An 18067-nucleotide genomic window follows, 5' to 3' on the forward strand; every position below is an offset into this window, starting at 1 on the left:
CTAACTTTAGTCAGACCAATGACATTAAACAACATGATGCGCAACTCCGGCATTTTTGTCCGAAGATCGTATTCGATAGCACGCTCCAATGCACATACTTGACGAGACGAAAACGAGCGGATGTGTGCTGCTTTCAAGGCGTAGCACGAATGGTGTTCGTGCCTGCTTTGACAGTTGTTGTCGATTTTAATGATATTTTTGAAAGTTGGGGTAAAAAGAAATCGGTAAAAGGTAAGGTGAATACTATTGTTGTATATCACACCCGGGCATCGCACTGTTAAGTACATGTGGGAAAGCCAGCCTTTGTCAAATACTACGAAGTTATTAATTCAGTACGGTACGTAGTTGCCCATTTGCCGAAATTACATATTTACTTACCCCTTATGGTTTCAAATAGTTCATGCACCTCCAGTTAGATTTTTTTAATCAGTGATGATATATACTCATTGTTGATTGCTGCTCATTGTAACATACTATTACGCATTCACTTTTATTTGCGTATCGAATCAAAGTGTTAACAAGTTCACCTAACATTTCACTCATACTGGTCTATATTGTATAGTCTGATTTCTCAAGTATTTGGAGCCACGAATGCTTGTAATTTTCTGACTAAACCCTTTTATTAGTTGGTTTATATACCAAATTCAGTAAAATATTTTTTAAATAAAACATGAGATATTGGATTTATTAGCTTTTCCATTCTGAATCATATAGACTGCTTTATTTATTCTTAACGAAAATTAATAAATCTCCTCTCTTTCTTCAGATGTGAAAGATGTGGACAAACCTGTCTAAGCATTGTGAGACTCTTGCAGCAAAAGAGGCAATAGCAGAAATAGTAAGTATATCAATCAAGAAATTAAGCCGACATAAAGCAAAACTTTCAACTATTCGTCTAATCTCAATTTCCTATTATTTATTCACAGGACAACTATAGCAGACGGGGAGATATCAGAAGTCTGGCGACATATCAGTGACAGTGTGATTCCAAGAAATATAATGCAATTGAAAATAGAAATTTGCAATAGAAAAACAACCTATGGAGGCATGCAAAGACATTTGACCCTCCGGTAGAGTTGTGTATGGCCCCCACATCCTGCAGGGCTTGAGGAAAATAACTAAAAATTCCAAAGCGTAAGATTGCATAAGCGGTATTATTTGTAAAAAGGCACAAAACACGCCAGACATACTTAAAACAGCTTTGGAAATGAGGATTACGGGTACCTCACTGCACCTGTGTTATATTTGGTTCATCAACTTTTGGTAGTACTATAGAAGAAATTCCGGAAGGGGTATAATCATCATTCATGATAAAATACTATCATATATTTTTTGAACAACTTCAATCTAGACCAGGGATCTCAAACTCGCGGCCCCAGAGAACTTACAGTGCGGCCCTCGAACGCTTAACGATAATTGTAATAGTATTTTGGAAGTTTTTTTTTTATCTAAATGTAATAGATTTTTCAAACCTTCTAAAGTGAAATTGATTATTCACACAGAAAACAATTTACTGAAAGTAGTTTTGGAATATTAATTTTTTTGTCCACATTTTGACCCAATTAAGAATACACATCAAGCTAGCAAAAGAATACTTGAATAAAACACTTGAGTAATTAAATTAAACGCAAAGTACATGAAGAAGGTGGCATTTTCGAAGAAAATGGGAGTTGTAACATTTTTGCTCTTCACAAAATTTTGAAGCACATTGTTTAATTTGTCATATTTCCATCAATACAATCAAAAAACACAATAAGCTCAGCAGTCAATATGACAAATTCGAAGACCAACTTCGAACAGAAAATTTCCATGTGTTTGTATATTAATATAATTATACAACGACTTAGTTACTGAAAATCAATATCAATAATAATTCAAGCAATCCTATGCCACGCAATGTAGTGCGAAATGTCTTGTCGAAAAAATCTGTCATTTGTTTTTTTACTGATCTATACATGAAATGATAAAAGTAACTTTTTTGCATTACTGGAATTAATTAAACATTCGTAAAGATCCAGATAAACCCATGATCATGTGGCCTCGTTAGTTAGAGTTGGTACTATAAAATCATTTCAGACTGGCCTTAGTATGCTGGTGACACAAAAAAGATGCCAAATGCCAGGACAAATGTAATTATTAAAACATTGAGTTTATACTGTAGTATTTTTGTTAATTTTAGGTTCATATATTTAGATTAAGTTATTTTTAGTGTATGTATTATTCTTTCCTTATTCAAAGCTTGTTCAAAAATGATTTTGATGGTTGTACATAGAATTTTACGATTTTTTATAATAAATACTGTAACTTGCAAATGTTGCAATAATAGTGGAATGCAAATATTAATATGTAATTGCATTTGAAATTGAAGAAAATAATAAAACTTAATCCAACTGTTTAGTTGCATCACAATATATGTCACAAACTAAAACTATCTTAAAAATATCTTTTAAGTATACATTATCAAAAACTGTTTGCGGCTCTTTTTACAATTTTCAAAATGCAATGCGGCTCTCGAAAACCCATGAGTTTGACACCACTGATCTATTCTAGACGATTCAAGCATTGCTTTGGGAAATTATATCACTTCAATTAAATTGAAATAATCTCGCTATATTAAATACAAAATCGTTGCTATCATAAAGGTAAACCAATTCAGCCACTCGAAATATATTGGCCTTCACAAAGCAATGGAGGCAAAATTGAGAGTTCATGAGCTATGAACATTTGTTCTTTTCTTTGTCTTGAACTTTCCATACTCCACAGCCCATATTAATTTTTTTTAATTTTAATTACCATGTGATGGTCATACATATCTTTAACTTGTATTTTCTGTCATGATGTATTATCTCAATGTGCCAAACTATTAATTAGTGTGCATATTTTGCTTCCAGATGACATAAATGTATTGTCATGTTTATTACCTCAGCTTGGAGTATTGACAAGAAAAAGGTGCCAGTAAATTAGGTAAAAAAATTTTCAACTCATTGTTATAATCAGAATTCACAATCAATAGGAATTATAAACAGCCAACAATCAGTGAGAATTATATGCGAAATCCCTCAGAATAAATTTGTCTAAAATCGGAGGAAGGCAAAAAATATAGGTAGTTTCCATCCACACAAGCATTTCAAGAAGACTTGCTCGAGCCAAACTAAATGAGCATCGTCAGGTGATCGGTAAGGCTGCAAGCTGAATTCAGCCCTGCAACCTCCTGCATAGAAGATAATATTAATTAGTGGGGTATGAGCTAAATTCCTAAATTTAAACAAACCTATCTACGATGCATTATGTACCAGCAATGTTACCTACGATTAACTGAATATGTAATATGTCTAATAAATTCACCTACAAAAGCAAGTTCGATAGGTGCAAACTTTGTGTTATGGAATTGTATCGCAGAACAGTTTTGTATGACACCCTCTTTAAATGAAATTTCAATGATTAAGCGCAAACATTAAAGTTACTAACTTTGAACTTTGTCATTATCTGCAAAATGTTCCACACAAATCTTTCCGCTATCGCGTTTGTAATCTTCTCTGATAAAAAAAAACCACTATGATGTCCAGAATTGCTCTTTACAGCTTGCCTGTTATTCCAGCTTTCCAAGTAAGCAAAACTTCTTAGATATAGAGATTATTTTGTTTCGTTACAGGCGCAAAAAGGCAGGTACTACACGTAAAAAAGACGCCGAGTAGCAAAAGCGAGCGGAAAACGGACGCGAAAGGCGACGAGAAATATGTGCATTGGAGCGTATCACGAAATACAATGTTTTGCCTGTAGTCTTATGGAGTGACGTCAGAGTTGCCTATCATGTTGTTTAATGTCATTGGTCAGACGAACTCCTAATACTGTACAGGGGTGGGCAACATACGGCCCGAGGGCCAGATCCGGCCCGCGACTAGATTTTGACCGGCCCGCAGACTGTACATCATTATGATATTACATTACCGTATGATATTACATTATTACACGTTTAGTACATTATGATAAATTCATTATGTGTTTTTTGGTCTCTAATTTTAGTAAAGTTTAAACTTTACTTTAAACGCGATTTAAAATTTACTTTCTTGCATTAGCGAATAAATATGTGATTAAGATATTGAATACTATTCATGTTATAATCCGGCCCACCGAGGACTTTATTTTCCCACATCTGGCCCGCCGACTAGAGAAGTTGCCCACCCCTGTCCTAATACCTAATTTTATGATTGTTTTAAAGAGAATGTATTCAAATTAAGTTGCTCTCATTAACTTAAAAATAAAGGAGACCCATATATGAGAAAATTCATGCACTAACGCATTTACACGAGAAAACTTGTTACCCACCCAAATACTACGCCACGCTGTCTCGTCTGTGTCGCGTTTCCCCGAAAATAAGACAAGTGCTTATTTCAATTTTATTTTGAAAATAACACTAGGGCTTATTTTTGGGAGATGTTTTCTATTTTCATTTATCAAAAACAAAACTACAAAATAGTAAATTACGAGATTTACAAATATACAAAATACAAGAGAGCTACGCACAAATATATGGACACGTTAGACCAGAGCGAATCAGTCCTTACCGGTACCTTTGACGCTACCGGTACCCTCAAAAAAGTTCTGAATTTCCAGTAGCAAGAATTTTGCAGAATCAAAACGTACAGCCGGTCATGACACTGACTAAAATCCGTGTTCCCATGGATAAAAAATAATACAGCAAAATTTTAGACGAAATATCAAATTTCATAGAATTCACGCAAAATTTTGAAATAAATAAAAGTAATAGCCTTCTAGCGAAAAAATTAATCTTTAACCACTGAAAATTTCAAAGCAATTGGTCCAGTATTCGAAGAGAAAAGCGACTTTTTAAAAACGTGTCAAAGAACAAGAACAAGAACAACAACAACATAATATCGAAACGATCGTTATGTCCACTTCGTGTTCAATAAAAACCGTAGTAGTATATCTTTACGATTTTATATTTATTATTCACTTATAGAGGACTTGCACGGGTCACGTGACTTTGTTTACTGGACGGCAGAAAAAAACGTCCAGCTGGCTCCTGTCAGTTGCAAGTCGGATTATACGTTTCCGTTTTGTTTGGCTGTTGAAAATGGTTATTTCGTATTGTTCCGTTGGCTGTACGTATAGTATAGACAACGAAATGGATCTTCAGTTATATTCCACTGTTTCCAAAAGATTCGAAACGTCGCGCAATGTGGATTTCATCTATTGCTGTATTGGCAGGACTGATTGGTGTCAAGTCCAGAAGTCATCTCGCCTGTGTTTCACTGTTTGCGGACAGCACTTCGTTGATGGTGAGTGATAATGTGCCGTTATCAATTTCTTTAAATATTCATAAGCTCCCTCATTTCAATGGAAAGCAGATGACAAACTACTGTTATTGGTAGGCGTAGGCCTATTTGACTTGTGTAAGGAATTAATCATCAATCGCCATGAGGTATTGTTTCCCTAGTTAGCAGGTAATCTATTACAAAGTGTGAAAAATTGACTAGATAACTTAAGTTTAACGCCAGTGGTCCGCATCTCTGAACACCCTGGTAATTTCACAGGTTCCAATATCATGCGGGGACAGTTATGTGCGTACAGTAAATGCATATTACGTGTTTCACATGAATCCATCGTGCTCAGATTCGACTGTTTTCAAGGTCTGAAGGCTCCAACTGCTTAATTTTATCGGTAGCCAACACGTGGGAATTTTCAGTGTGGCATGCATGGGTCAGTTGGAGTCACTAAAATCAAGATATCTATAAGCAAGGATAAGATAACCTGGAAGTAACATTCCATAATTTAGAGTAAAAAATGTATCTGCCTCCACTGCCCTTTCAAATGGAAAACATGATGCATTGAGAGGTAATTTCTATCAAATATTTTACAGTGTTATGGTTTTTCTAGTGAAAATGGGTTTAGGCGGCTCCTTTTAAAGTGTGGTAGGTCTAGTCGAAAGACACATTAAATGTTTATGCTAACAACTGCAAAGTGATATTGCAACGCATACAAGTTAATAGAATTTGTTGGTCCTGCCTTTTGCGTTTCTTCAAAATCCACCTTTTTCCAACTATTTTTTTCCTTTCTGGAGATGGCGAAAATTCAAATATTGATGGGACATAATCAGCTGATAATGGGTTATCTTTCCTTTTTCCTGAAAAGAAATGAGACACTAATCATCATTTGACAGTGCCAAGTTTGTGTATCAGATCAGTAATAGATTACCTGCTAACTAACGAAACAATCAGACAACACCTTCTGGCCATTGATGAAGATTTCTTTCAATTTAAAACGCAAATATGTCTAACAATAACGGTAGTTTTTAGGATATCCTGGTAGTTTCACAAGTTTTTATCCCATGCGGGGATAGTTATTTGCGAGAGAATTGCAGCTCTCCTCCCACTGAGGGTGGTTCACACGACCGCTGGTCGGTTACGAGTTACGACCCCACCATCAAGTCCATGCTTCTGAAAACAAATAACTGGCTAACAAATCCCGACATAGAATGGTAACCGTACGATATTGCACCTGCAATCCTCTCCCTCAGATAAATCCTATGGTGATCAGAGATGCGGTGGCGAGCGTATTCCTAGATGGCGAATTCAATTGAATTCTGGTTATTTTTTGCATGAGCACTGGCGTTAAACTTTAGTTATCTATTCAACTTTTCACACTTACCAATAGATTACCTGCTAACTAGGGAAACAATACCGTACCTTATGGCAATTGATGATTAATTCCATACACAAGTCAATTCTGTAAGTAGACAAGCAAGTAGGCCTGCCAATAATAGTAGTTTGTCATCTGCTTCCCATTGAAATGAGGGAGCTTATGAATATTCAAAGAAATTGATAACGGCACATTATCACTCACCATCAACGAGGTGCTGTCCGCAAACAGTGAAACACAAGAGAGATGACTTCTGGACTTGACACCAAGCAGTCCTGCCAATACAGCAATAGATGATATCCACATTGCGCGACGTTCCGGATCTTTTGAAAACTTGGAATATAACTGAAGATTCATTTCGTTGTCTATACTATACGTACAGCCAACGGTACAATACGGAATAATCATTTTCAACAGCCAAACAAAACGGAAACGTACAATCCGACTTGCAACTGACAGGAGCCAGATGGAAGATTTTGTTTTTTGCCGTCCAGTAAACAAAGTCACGTGACCTGTGCAAGTCCTCTATAGAGAGTAGAACTTCCACCGATCACGTGACTTTATTTACGCCGCCATTTTGGACGGCAAAAAAATTAAAACGTCCAGACCAGGCAGGCCGCTCGCTCCTGTTAATTGCAAGTCGCATTATTCGTTTCCGTTTTGCTGGGCTGTAAAAAAAACTATTTCGTATTGTGCCGTTGGCTGTACATATAGACAACGAAATGGATCTTTAGTTATATTCCATCGTTTTCAAAAGATCCGGAACGTCGTACAAGGTGGATAACATCTATCGGGAGGACTGGTTGGTGTCCCAGCCATCTCGCTGGTGTCTGTGGACTTCACTTCGATGGTAGTAGGTGATGATGTTGTGATAATTGATTTCTTTAAGTATTCATAAGTTTCGTCATTTTAATGGGAAACATATTCTAAACTGCCGTTATTGGTAGGCATATATACTTGCGTTTTGGTAAGACTAAGAAGTCTTCATCAATGATCAGGAGGTATTGTTTCGTTAGTTAGCATGTAATCTATTAATGAGCGTGAAAAGTCGAATAGATCAAGTTTAACACCAGTGGTCATGCAGAAAATAACCAGAAGCTCCTAGCGACATCAATTCATTGATACGCAAACTTGACACTGTACAAATGATTAGTGTGTAACTTCTTTTCAGGAAAAAAGAATGATAAACCATTATCAGCTGATTATGTCCCATCAATATTTGAATGAATATTCGTCATTCCAAAAGAGGAAAAGAATAGTTGTAAAAAAGTTGAATTTTGAAGGAAGGCAAAAGCTGGCATGGGTGAGGTGTTGAAAGATCGAGCACAGTGTACCGTAGCTGATATTATAGAGATAAATGAAGAACAGGAATTTGTGCAACAAAAAATCAGTGAAAGTGACATGAGTGAAGTTGGAAATTTGAACAGCTTAATGGAAACCTGAATTTTTCGTAATTTGCTATGGACTGGCTTGCCCACAAACAAAATTTTAAAGTTGCGGTTGATATTTTCAAAGTATTTCTTAAAGAACTACATCGCTATCACCATTTCAACAAATTCTTTTAACTTGTATGTGTTGCAAATTGCACTTTGCAGTTGTTAGCATAAATATTTAATGTGTCTTTCGACTAAACTAGACCTACCACTTTAAAAGCAGCCGCCCAAATCCCTTTTCACTAGAAGCACCATAACACTGTAAAATATTAGATATAAATTACCCATCAAGGCATCATATCTTTCATTTAAAAAGGGCTGTGGGGGTAGATACATTTTTGACACTAAATTATGGAATGTTACTTCCAGGTGATCTTATCCTTGCTGATAGAGATTTTGATGTTAGTGACTCCATTGACCCATGCATGCCAAACTGAAAATTCCTGCATATACCAAAGAAAAAAAGCAGTTGGATCTTTTAGTTTAGACCTTGAAAACAGTCGTATAGTTTAAGCAAAAAAGATTTATGTGGAACGCGTAATATGCATTTATAAGCAAAAAAACTCATCCTAAGCAGTACCGACCCACAACCTCCTGCCTATGGAATCAATGGGGGGCTGGGGGTATCCGTGGAGATGATTGCAGGTGAGACGGCTTAATCATATGGCGAACAACAGCCTCTCCAACGATTAACATTCCATGTCGGGATTAGTTAGCCAGTTATTTGTTTTCAAAAGCATGTACGTGAACTACCCTCAGTTGGAGGAGTCCTGCAATCCTCTCGCACATGACTATCCCCGCATGAGATTGAAACCTGTGAAACTATCAGTGTAATCAGAGATGCGATGGCGAGCGTATTCCTAGATGGCGAAATCGATTGAATTCTGGTTATTTTGACATGACCACTGGCGTTAAACTTGAGTTATCTATTCAACTTTTCACACTTACTAATAGAGTATCATAGATTACCTGCTAACTACAACACCTACTAACAATACCTTATGGCGATTGATGATTAATTTCTTATACAAGCCAAGTGGACACGCAAGTATGCCCATGACCCTAGGCGTGCTAATAACGGCAGTTTGTCAAACGCTTTCCATTAAAATGACGGAGCTTATGAATATTTTAAGAAATTGATAACGGCACATTATCAACACACCACCAACACAAGCGAGATGACGTGGACACCAAGCAGTCCTGCTAATATATGATATTCGCCTTGCTCGACGTTCCGGATCTTCTGAAAACTTATGTGATATAAATGAAGATCCATTTCGTTGTCTATACGTATAGCCAAACGGCACAATATGAAATAACCATTTTAACAGCCACACAAAACGTAAACGAAAAATACGACTTGCAACTGACAGATGCGAGCGGCTTGGCCTGGTCTGGACGTTTCTGTGTTCTGCCGTATAAAATGGCGGAGGTAACAAAGTCACGTGATCCGTGCAAGTCCTCTATAGATAACACGTTTCTATATAAAAAAAAAATAACTGCTATTAAGTATTTAAAACGTGTAGGAGAGTTTTTTGTATTGACTAATTTAAAAAAAAATTCCGCACTATCGACTAGGTCTTATTTTAAAAGGAGAGCTTATAATAAAATTATTTTCAAAATTCAGGCTAGGTGTTATTTTCGGGGAAACACGACAGTACCAATATTTCAACAACGACGACGCTATGCTACATACTCCTTTATAGTTAATGTTTCAAAGCTTGAGCGCCATTCGTCGACGGCACAGAATTATCGCTAAACCAGTTTGGTACTTCAGTAATTAAGTAGTGGGGAATAAAAAAAAAACAATATATTGTGTGCTTGTAGTTCAATCGAAATAAAGAATCCTGACTTAAAATTAGGTACTTCACCAATTTATTGTTTTGACCTCTGCTGACTTGGGTTGAATAGACTTTCACAGTCATCTTACCACTTTGACGCTGAGCAATTAGTTTCTTAAGTTAAGCCAGTGGTTTACGCATACTTTTCAGCGCTATGGATCCTTTTGATGATTTGCCTGAAAGTTGTGAATCCCTTTAAATTACACTACCTTATACTGTTATGTGCAAGTGGTCGCAAACATTTTTGCACCCACAGATTTTTTCATCCGTACAAAAATTGCATCCACGGTAATTTGCACCCGCGCATTCTTGCATCTGATTTACCTTATATTTATCTTATATTTACACCAGCTACTACTTTACGTCTGTGAACATTAGCAGTGATAGCACCCACGTTTATTTCCGACTATAGTATATATACTATATAGCAGGGGTGGCCAACACGTCGATCGCGATCGACCGGTCGATCGCCACGTCTCGAGTAGTCGATCGCCACGTCTCGAGTAAATCTTAAATAAATATTGAAACATTCACTTCGGGTACAATTAAATATTCAAATTACCAACCTAAATGAAACATAAAAAATACAAGTTTTGTGTTGATTTCATAAGGGATTGCCCACAAAGCTGAGATTGTTGGCAGCGGTGGAATATTTTGTATGCGTGTGTGCAGTTATCTGCTTAACTATTCTGAAAATTTTAGTCGATCGGGGCCGAAATCAGGTTGGCCACCCCTGCTATATAGCATACTATATATCCTCTTCTGCATGTACCTGCCACATTGATGTCTATCGTGGCTGAATTCCAAAAGATGATGCTTTTTAAATGTATTTGTATATGTACTCATTGAATGATAACATGAATTAATGGTTTTCTCATCGACATTTGTACTAGATATATATTACAATATTTGGATAATACTGCATCATATGAAAATGAATGTGTATATTGGGATTTTCAAAGTTTTGAATGCAGAATGTATTTTACAATTTATTATTAATCACCACGAAGTGATATTTGTGTTTCTGGATTGGTTACATGTGGTGCTACACGGTATTGAAAAGTGAGGTGTACAAGTTGCCGTATGTCCATAAATCAAACATATAAAAAATCATATCCGTGCTTATGGCCACATTCACAATTTTCTTCAATACCACTTTCTACCTTCCATGTTCCGTAGCAGTTTTGTGTGGCAATTCCTCTCCAGCTTCCAGATGATTTTGTGTTAGCGCCTACAAAAAGTAAAATATTCGCCTGTATATATTTGTAATAGCTCGGTAATAAGGTATATCCATATATATAATATGTATATACTATATAGTATATATCATAACCTACTCCAGGAGTCGGCAACCTACGTGCCCCGACGCTTCACTGAATTATAGTGACAAATCAACTGTTTGACGATTATATTCTTTATGCAACATAATTTATTGTGATACACGTGTAGACTAAATTGTATATATTATAATCTACCAAGTATAAAATTCACAATTACTCGTTTGATGAGCCTATAATTTAATTATAATTAGACAAATGGCAACAACGAAGAAAAGTTGATGCTAAGTGCAAAGGGTTCAATGGCGCCGAAAATATTCAAATGAAGTTTTTTGAGATGCAATGAAATGGGGGAATAAATCTATATTCTATTTGAGAGATGTATCACTGCTTGATTTTTGTTACAAAATGTATCATTCGTTCGGTCTTCAACTTTCTAAAAATATGTGCGACCCGCCAATGACTTGCAACCCCTAATTTTGGCCCGCGAGCGACAAAAGGTTGCCGACCCCTGACCTACTTCATTAACATGAAATATACATGAAGATATATACATATATATACGAAGATGAGTCGTCAAGCTCAATTTAAGGTATGATATAATGTCTATGGTCGCATTTTGTACTACATTGAAACTGCACTTTTTATACTACATTGAACGGAGTAAACTCTTAGGGTGGGGGTCGTGTTTTACACGTGCTTGAACCTCTGATACAACACAGCCGACTAAATTTTCGAAATGTCTCCTTTCGAGCATAAACCAAAAATGAATTTCATTGTCCCATGCCAAACTGTGCCTAAATTTATACCAAATACACGTATATATTTGTATTTGGTGACGTAATGGAATACCATTTCCATATAACTTCTTATTCAATTTCCAGTTCTATCTGGGGAATTAATCTAATGAAATCATTTTAATATCCAAAAGTAATGAAAAAGAAAACGTTCTAAATGAGGATAAAAACTGTTATAAAGTGATACAAATGGAAGGGATTTAAGAATGTGATACATAAAGTATTCGCTTTATGAAACGAAACAACACAAGCTCTAACCGTTCTAACTTGGACTCTGTTATCAACCATCATAGCTTTTGTATTGAGTATGGACAAGTTCATGCTATGTTTGCATCCTTGGTTTGGGTCGCATGGATTGTCCAAATTTAAGCTGAACACCGCAAAAGCATTCCCCAAAGGCATTTTCCTCATAAATTTAACAACCTAATACCTAGTGGAAATTTACGGAAAATATACCTTTGCAAAAGCCTTCTTTATTCATTGCAATATCGTCGCATTCCACGCATACAAGATCTCCCACATTCATCATATGCCAAGGTGTATTATATCGGCAATATGGTGATATGTACTTGAGGTAGTAACGAATACAGTAGCTGAAAACAATGCAACATATCATGATTGCGAATCACCCAACCGGGCTCAATGGGGGTTTGTAATATCACTGGTAGTCTTTTTAGTTTGCACAGATAGATTTTAGTGCGTTGCGTGGCTGTCACACTGTCTCTCGAACTTAACACCCCGGACAACCCATGCAAGTCAGTTTACAGACTAAACTATTATACGACATATGTTTCATTATATTACACTTTTTACAATATATATATTCACCAACTCATTACAAATAATGCAAGATAAGAAATAAAAAGTATATTTTTGGGAGGTTTTATAAACATGTCGCAATCAGGTGACATTCTGTGTCCACACGCATTCAAAGGCAGTTTCACATATTGAAAAATATAAATGTTGAGCTAACTGCATTCCATTTCACGTTTTCAGATAAGTATGACGAATGATTAAAAACCACTACGGCACACTTGCATATTTAATCGAACATTGGGAGTGGTTAATAGAGAGCCAGCTCATGATCGGCTAAACCGTCAGATTTTTACTACGAGGCGGGTAGGTATGAAAAGTTAAAGGAGAAAAAGAATATAGTTTATGGATAGAATTTATTTCCAAGTTCTTACGGACTATATAATGATATCCATAAATAGCCTGACTGATGTGTATAACTAACCGCCATTAGAGGTCATATAGATGGATATCGCGTTCTGTCACGTTTTCAAATGTGTATAATTTGCCAGTCGTTTCTTGACTTGGAGATTCAAATTATAAACTAGCTCACAGGAAACCGAATGTGCGTACTAATTAAAAATATTCCAATAACAAAGGCTGGTATATGCATTCATATTTCTTTTTGAAACGTGGCCAAAAAGCTATAACTATACTAAGCGTGAGTCCCTTGCTCAAAGATAATTCTCTCGAAATGAACACTGATAAAGTATTCAAATTAAAGAGGAAAAAACTGGATGGAATGAAGATAATACATTCCTTGCGTTCCTAACAGTGAAAATCAAAATGAAAAACGCAAGTAGAGTTTGGAAAATGCTAGTGTAGCTCACCTTGGTCGTTTAACGTTTTCTATTGTGAAATATTTATTCGGACGATTTCGATACGATTTGTAATAGGTTGGCAGCAACAGTGCAACTTCTGAAATGATAATATTTTTGACAATAGTGCATTCACCAAATAGACAATAGTACTTCTACCAAATTCTGCTTTACAATTGCGATTTCTTAATTTAACAATTTATCACGGTACGAATGTGCTTAAAATTGATTGTTAAACGACTTCCATATATATGCGTGGCACATATACACAGTATCGATGACCAACCTCCCGCCGAGTGACATTAATTTGTTTATCTTTATCTGATAACAAATATATTAATATAGAATCATGTCAATATATTACGACGCACTATGCGAGTTTATAAATTTCTGAAGCGGCTATAGAAAACGTTGTTCTCACAAAAATGTGCAGAGAAAAAAACACACTGTTATGAACAGTAAACTGAAAAAGTCTCCTGCGCTGGCATTTTATTCATTACCGTGGTAGTTGGTTAATTCGAAGAATATTTGAACAACTACTCGAGAGAATAGATATATATCAAATTTATTATGCAAAATTGAAAATGAAAACAACGACTTGTGATATAGTAGACAAGTAAACAAACATTGACTTCATACCAATACAATCGCCATAAAGCATTTGCTGAGAATGAACAGTTGTAAGCAAAGAAAATGGAAGGCATTTTAAGAGGCCGAAATGAAATTCTGAAATTGAATCAAAGCCTTCAATACATTTTATTGGGCAAATCCACGTGATAAGGAATTTATATTCATATTGCTTAACCTCATACATACATGTACCACTACTATTCCCCCTGTAAAATACAACGACGTGATTGCATAAGATTATAAGCAATCATGTCTTGAATAAAGTTAGGTAGATTATCTATGAGTAACTATATGTTACAAGGTTAAGTAAATAGTTATGGTATTCAGTTCATTTGTCTGATGGAGATGATTTATTCAATAATACGCAGCTGAATTACTTTTTAAACTATGCTAATTGGAATATGATAATTGAAAGAAATTACATTGACTATCAAATTATATATAAAACGAAGATATTTAACATCGCATCATTAAATATTGTATAGTTCTTTATATTCAAAAATATTTCTAATGCGACAAGTATTTACTGTACCTTTCTTTTGGCAGCTACGGGAGGTATCGTAACAAGTTCGAACTTGCGAACGACGTCCGCAAGGTTCCCCTCCACTTGAGGCAGGTATATGTATTGAACGTGTTCTTTCTTGTCTTCCTTTGCTGCATCTACCAGAACATTCGCTCCATTCAGTCCAGTACGTCAGAACACAATCTTGAATAATAAAAATAATTAATATTACAGTAAATATTTTATCTTGTCAAAATTTGAGTGAACAATCACAAAGTCGTTAGTTGAAATGAACGATATAACATGGGATTCTTTGATTAGTGTAACATTAATATTGTTTAAGCCAGTGGTTTATAACCAGGGTTACACGACAATATAATGTCCCGCAAGTTTACATTCAAATCCGAGAGTCTATATTATTTAATATATATTGTATAATTGTAGAATATAATCAAATATCCACTATTAATAACTTTGTTACTCTTATAAATAATTTTGCTTCGCCAGTATTAGATTTGCTTTTATATATATTTATAGTTTACACAAAATTCTTCTATTTGTATAACACAATTAAAGTATTGCACAGCACAGGGTTTCTCGAAACGCCAGAATGTTTCATTGGGGTTCCTCGTCGGCGTCGCCAAGAATGCTGAAAACCACTGGAAAAAACGTTACATTTCCTTTTCCTGTTTGCCCTATTTATGACCCATACAAGACAGAGTATAATTTAATATTAAAAGCAGTTCATTCCCATATTATCCCCTTGGCAAGAGATTACAATTCAGCATGTGTGAGCAAGGCCCAATTAGTCAACGAATAACAGCGGGTCGAGCAGCATAGAAATATATGCGTTGGCAACGACTTATGCTGATGTAATTATTATCAAAGTATCTGGAAATTTAAAGCCTAACGCAGTATGATTATATGTATAGACAGGGATTATGGAAATTATGAAAAAAGGTCTGGTCACTTGGTGCGCGTTTTAGGGTTTTAACCTCGCGGTAGCAAGATGCGTCTAAAACCCTACAAGTGGTTCTCGTGGGATTACTTTGAAGTTGACGCGTATTAGTTCCCTGTGGTAAGTTTACCTAACGCGAATATGCGAGCACTGGAAACAGCTGCGTTAAAGGCCGACCTTCTGATATATAATATGTTGCTGATAAAGTTTTTAATAAGGTCAGTTCATAATTATACTATAAGTAGGCTTACCATACGTCCCGGTTTAGCCGGGACAGTCCCGGTTTTAGCATGTTTTTCCGCCGTCCCGGCGATGGACTTAAATGTCCCGGTTTTGCAGTATGACAGTAATAATTTGTCCATTTGATATCATTACAAAATTTTGTTTTTAACGGAGGCAGCTGATTTACCCTGATTTGCGTCTCACTTCACTAACTAGTTCAGATAGAGAGAAAAATTGTTATGTCATAGATGTGATTTGAAGTATGAACCGCGCGTTAATTTAACACCCAACTGTACTGTCGTTGTATCATCAAAATGACGGAAACAAAGCGAAGTTTTATAATGAGTTGAACGATTTCCAATGTTTGAAGCAAAGAACAATAGAGAATAGTTTAATAGGATTTACAGCTCATTTTGATGCCCGTAATCTACCCACAATGGTATGGAAAACCTTTAAACTATTACTAAGCCTTTGGAATCGAACCAAGGTTGGCTTGTCCAATCCGCGCCGTCCCGGTTTTTTGTTTCAGAAATATGGTCGCATAACCCGAAGTTTTCATACGTGTGGAAGTAGCAGAAAAAGTGCTGAAACAAACTAAGCACGACAAAATGTGTGCGTTAACACTACAGAGATGATTATAAGAGTATTCTGCGGTACATATATATCAACGCGTGTGGCGGCTGAATATACGACGTCATGAACGTCTTTTTTCACCTTGATGAAATCATCGAGTTGCAAAGACCCCCTGGGAAATAGAGCTCTGCAACAGGCTGATTTGTCAAATCTGAATGACGACAATAAAGTTTGCTATGTATTTAGGCTTTTGTTGCAAATAGTATTTCTTTGGCGCTGCTGAAGAAGTGTTAATAATATCATAGCCTAAATGAAAGCATGTAACTGCATATTATATAAAATTCATCGGCTAAATTCCTAACCTTTCAGTGCACAAAAACGTATGTTGTACAAGTATTTTGCAGAAAAGCAAATGTGAACATTACTGAAATTACACGAAGACCACATTCAATGATTCTCTAGAATTGTATCTCTTGCTAATTCGGTATGAATGTTTATTAAACATATTTAAAATCCCCTTTCTAACTACCATGATATTTCTTTAGGCAGGCATTGATAAACTTTGAGTTACAAGCAAAAGTTTATATTTGCTGTTGAATCGTCATTTTCTGCGATCCAATTGTAGAGTAATTTAGCCTTCACTTGTCAAAAACCATTTCCGGAAAATTTAGCTGATTTTTTCCTAAAACGCTCCATTTTTAATATATTAGCCCATTTTATGGTTGTACCTGATTTCTATCGATTCTCACAAAGCGCAAAACAAATATATACATATCTTATTAAATTAATATTGACTTTAAAATGCTGTGTACCTTATTTCAAATATAGATCGCGCTTTCAAAAATATCAAATATGTATGCTGTCACATTTTGATCTATTTGAATCCCTTTGAAAACACTTTTTATCTTCCCCGGCTTGTCTACATTGTCTGCATAATACCAAAGCAAACAATTTTACGACTTGTTCAAGCAATAGACGGCGTTGTAGTTGAGAGATGGTCGGCAGTGTAAAAATCAAACAGTGAAAATAAACTTGGCACTCGGATAATCCTATTTCACAAATACAGTATTGAATTTTTTGCAAATCAAAAAATCAGTAGCATTTAGTACCCAATGTAATCCGTCACAAACGCAGATATTTCTCGAAAATCATGGCACACTCGAAACGTTGAATTTCTTGCAATTATGTGTTAATTGAGGCAAGAAAAAGACTTGAAAAAATTGGAGCTTGAAGCATTGTTTCGAGTGAAGGTTAAAAATAAATTTACCCTGTTTTCTGCAGAAATAATCGTAATCGTCACAACAGTCTTCTGACTTGCTACAAAACTCATCACAATAACATGTCTGTAACTGGAGGGTGAATCGACAGGAGTTATTTCGTCCTGGGCAACATATTCCAGTGTCCATACACCCACCATCAACCGAAGAGAATTGAGTAACAAAAGACAACAGTGTTATTGTTAACATACAGCTCCATTTGCGAATACTAGAAGTTGCCCCATCTGGATTCCATAATGTTGATTTGTACTTCATTCCTAAACCTTCAAATTTCTATACTAGTGCGA

At 35.8% G+C, this 18067-nt stretch overlaps 1 protein-coding gene across 1 annotated transcript; it reads right to left on the bottom strand.

Annotated features, from left to right (window-relative positions):
* Window positions 1-10745: 10745 nt before the first annotated feature.
* LOC120335484 (somatomedin-B and thrombospondin type-1 domain-containing protein-like) lies at window positions 10746-18067 on the bottom strand. Its single transcript, XM_039402992.2, has 5 exons — window positions 17771-18067; window positions 14781-14954; window positions 13631-13718; window positions 12465-12601; window positions 10746-11165 (listed from the first exon to the last, which is right to left on the bottom strand). The coding sequence occupies exons 1-5, from the start codon at window positions 18033-18035 to the stop codon at window positions 11029-11031; spliced, it is 801 nt and encodes a 266-aa protein (XP_039258926.1). The 5' UTR covers window positions 18036-18067; the 3' UTR covers window positions 10746-11028.

Source organism: Styela clava, chromosome 2, assembly GCF_964204865.1.
Source record: "Styela clava chromosome 2, kaStyClav1.hap1.2, whole genome shotgun sequence".
NCBI lineage: Eukaryota > Metazoa > Chordata > Ascidiacea > Stolidobranchia > Styelidae > Styela > Styela clava.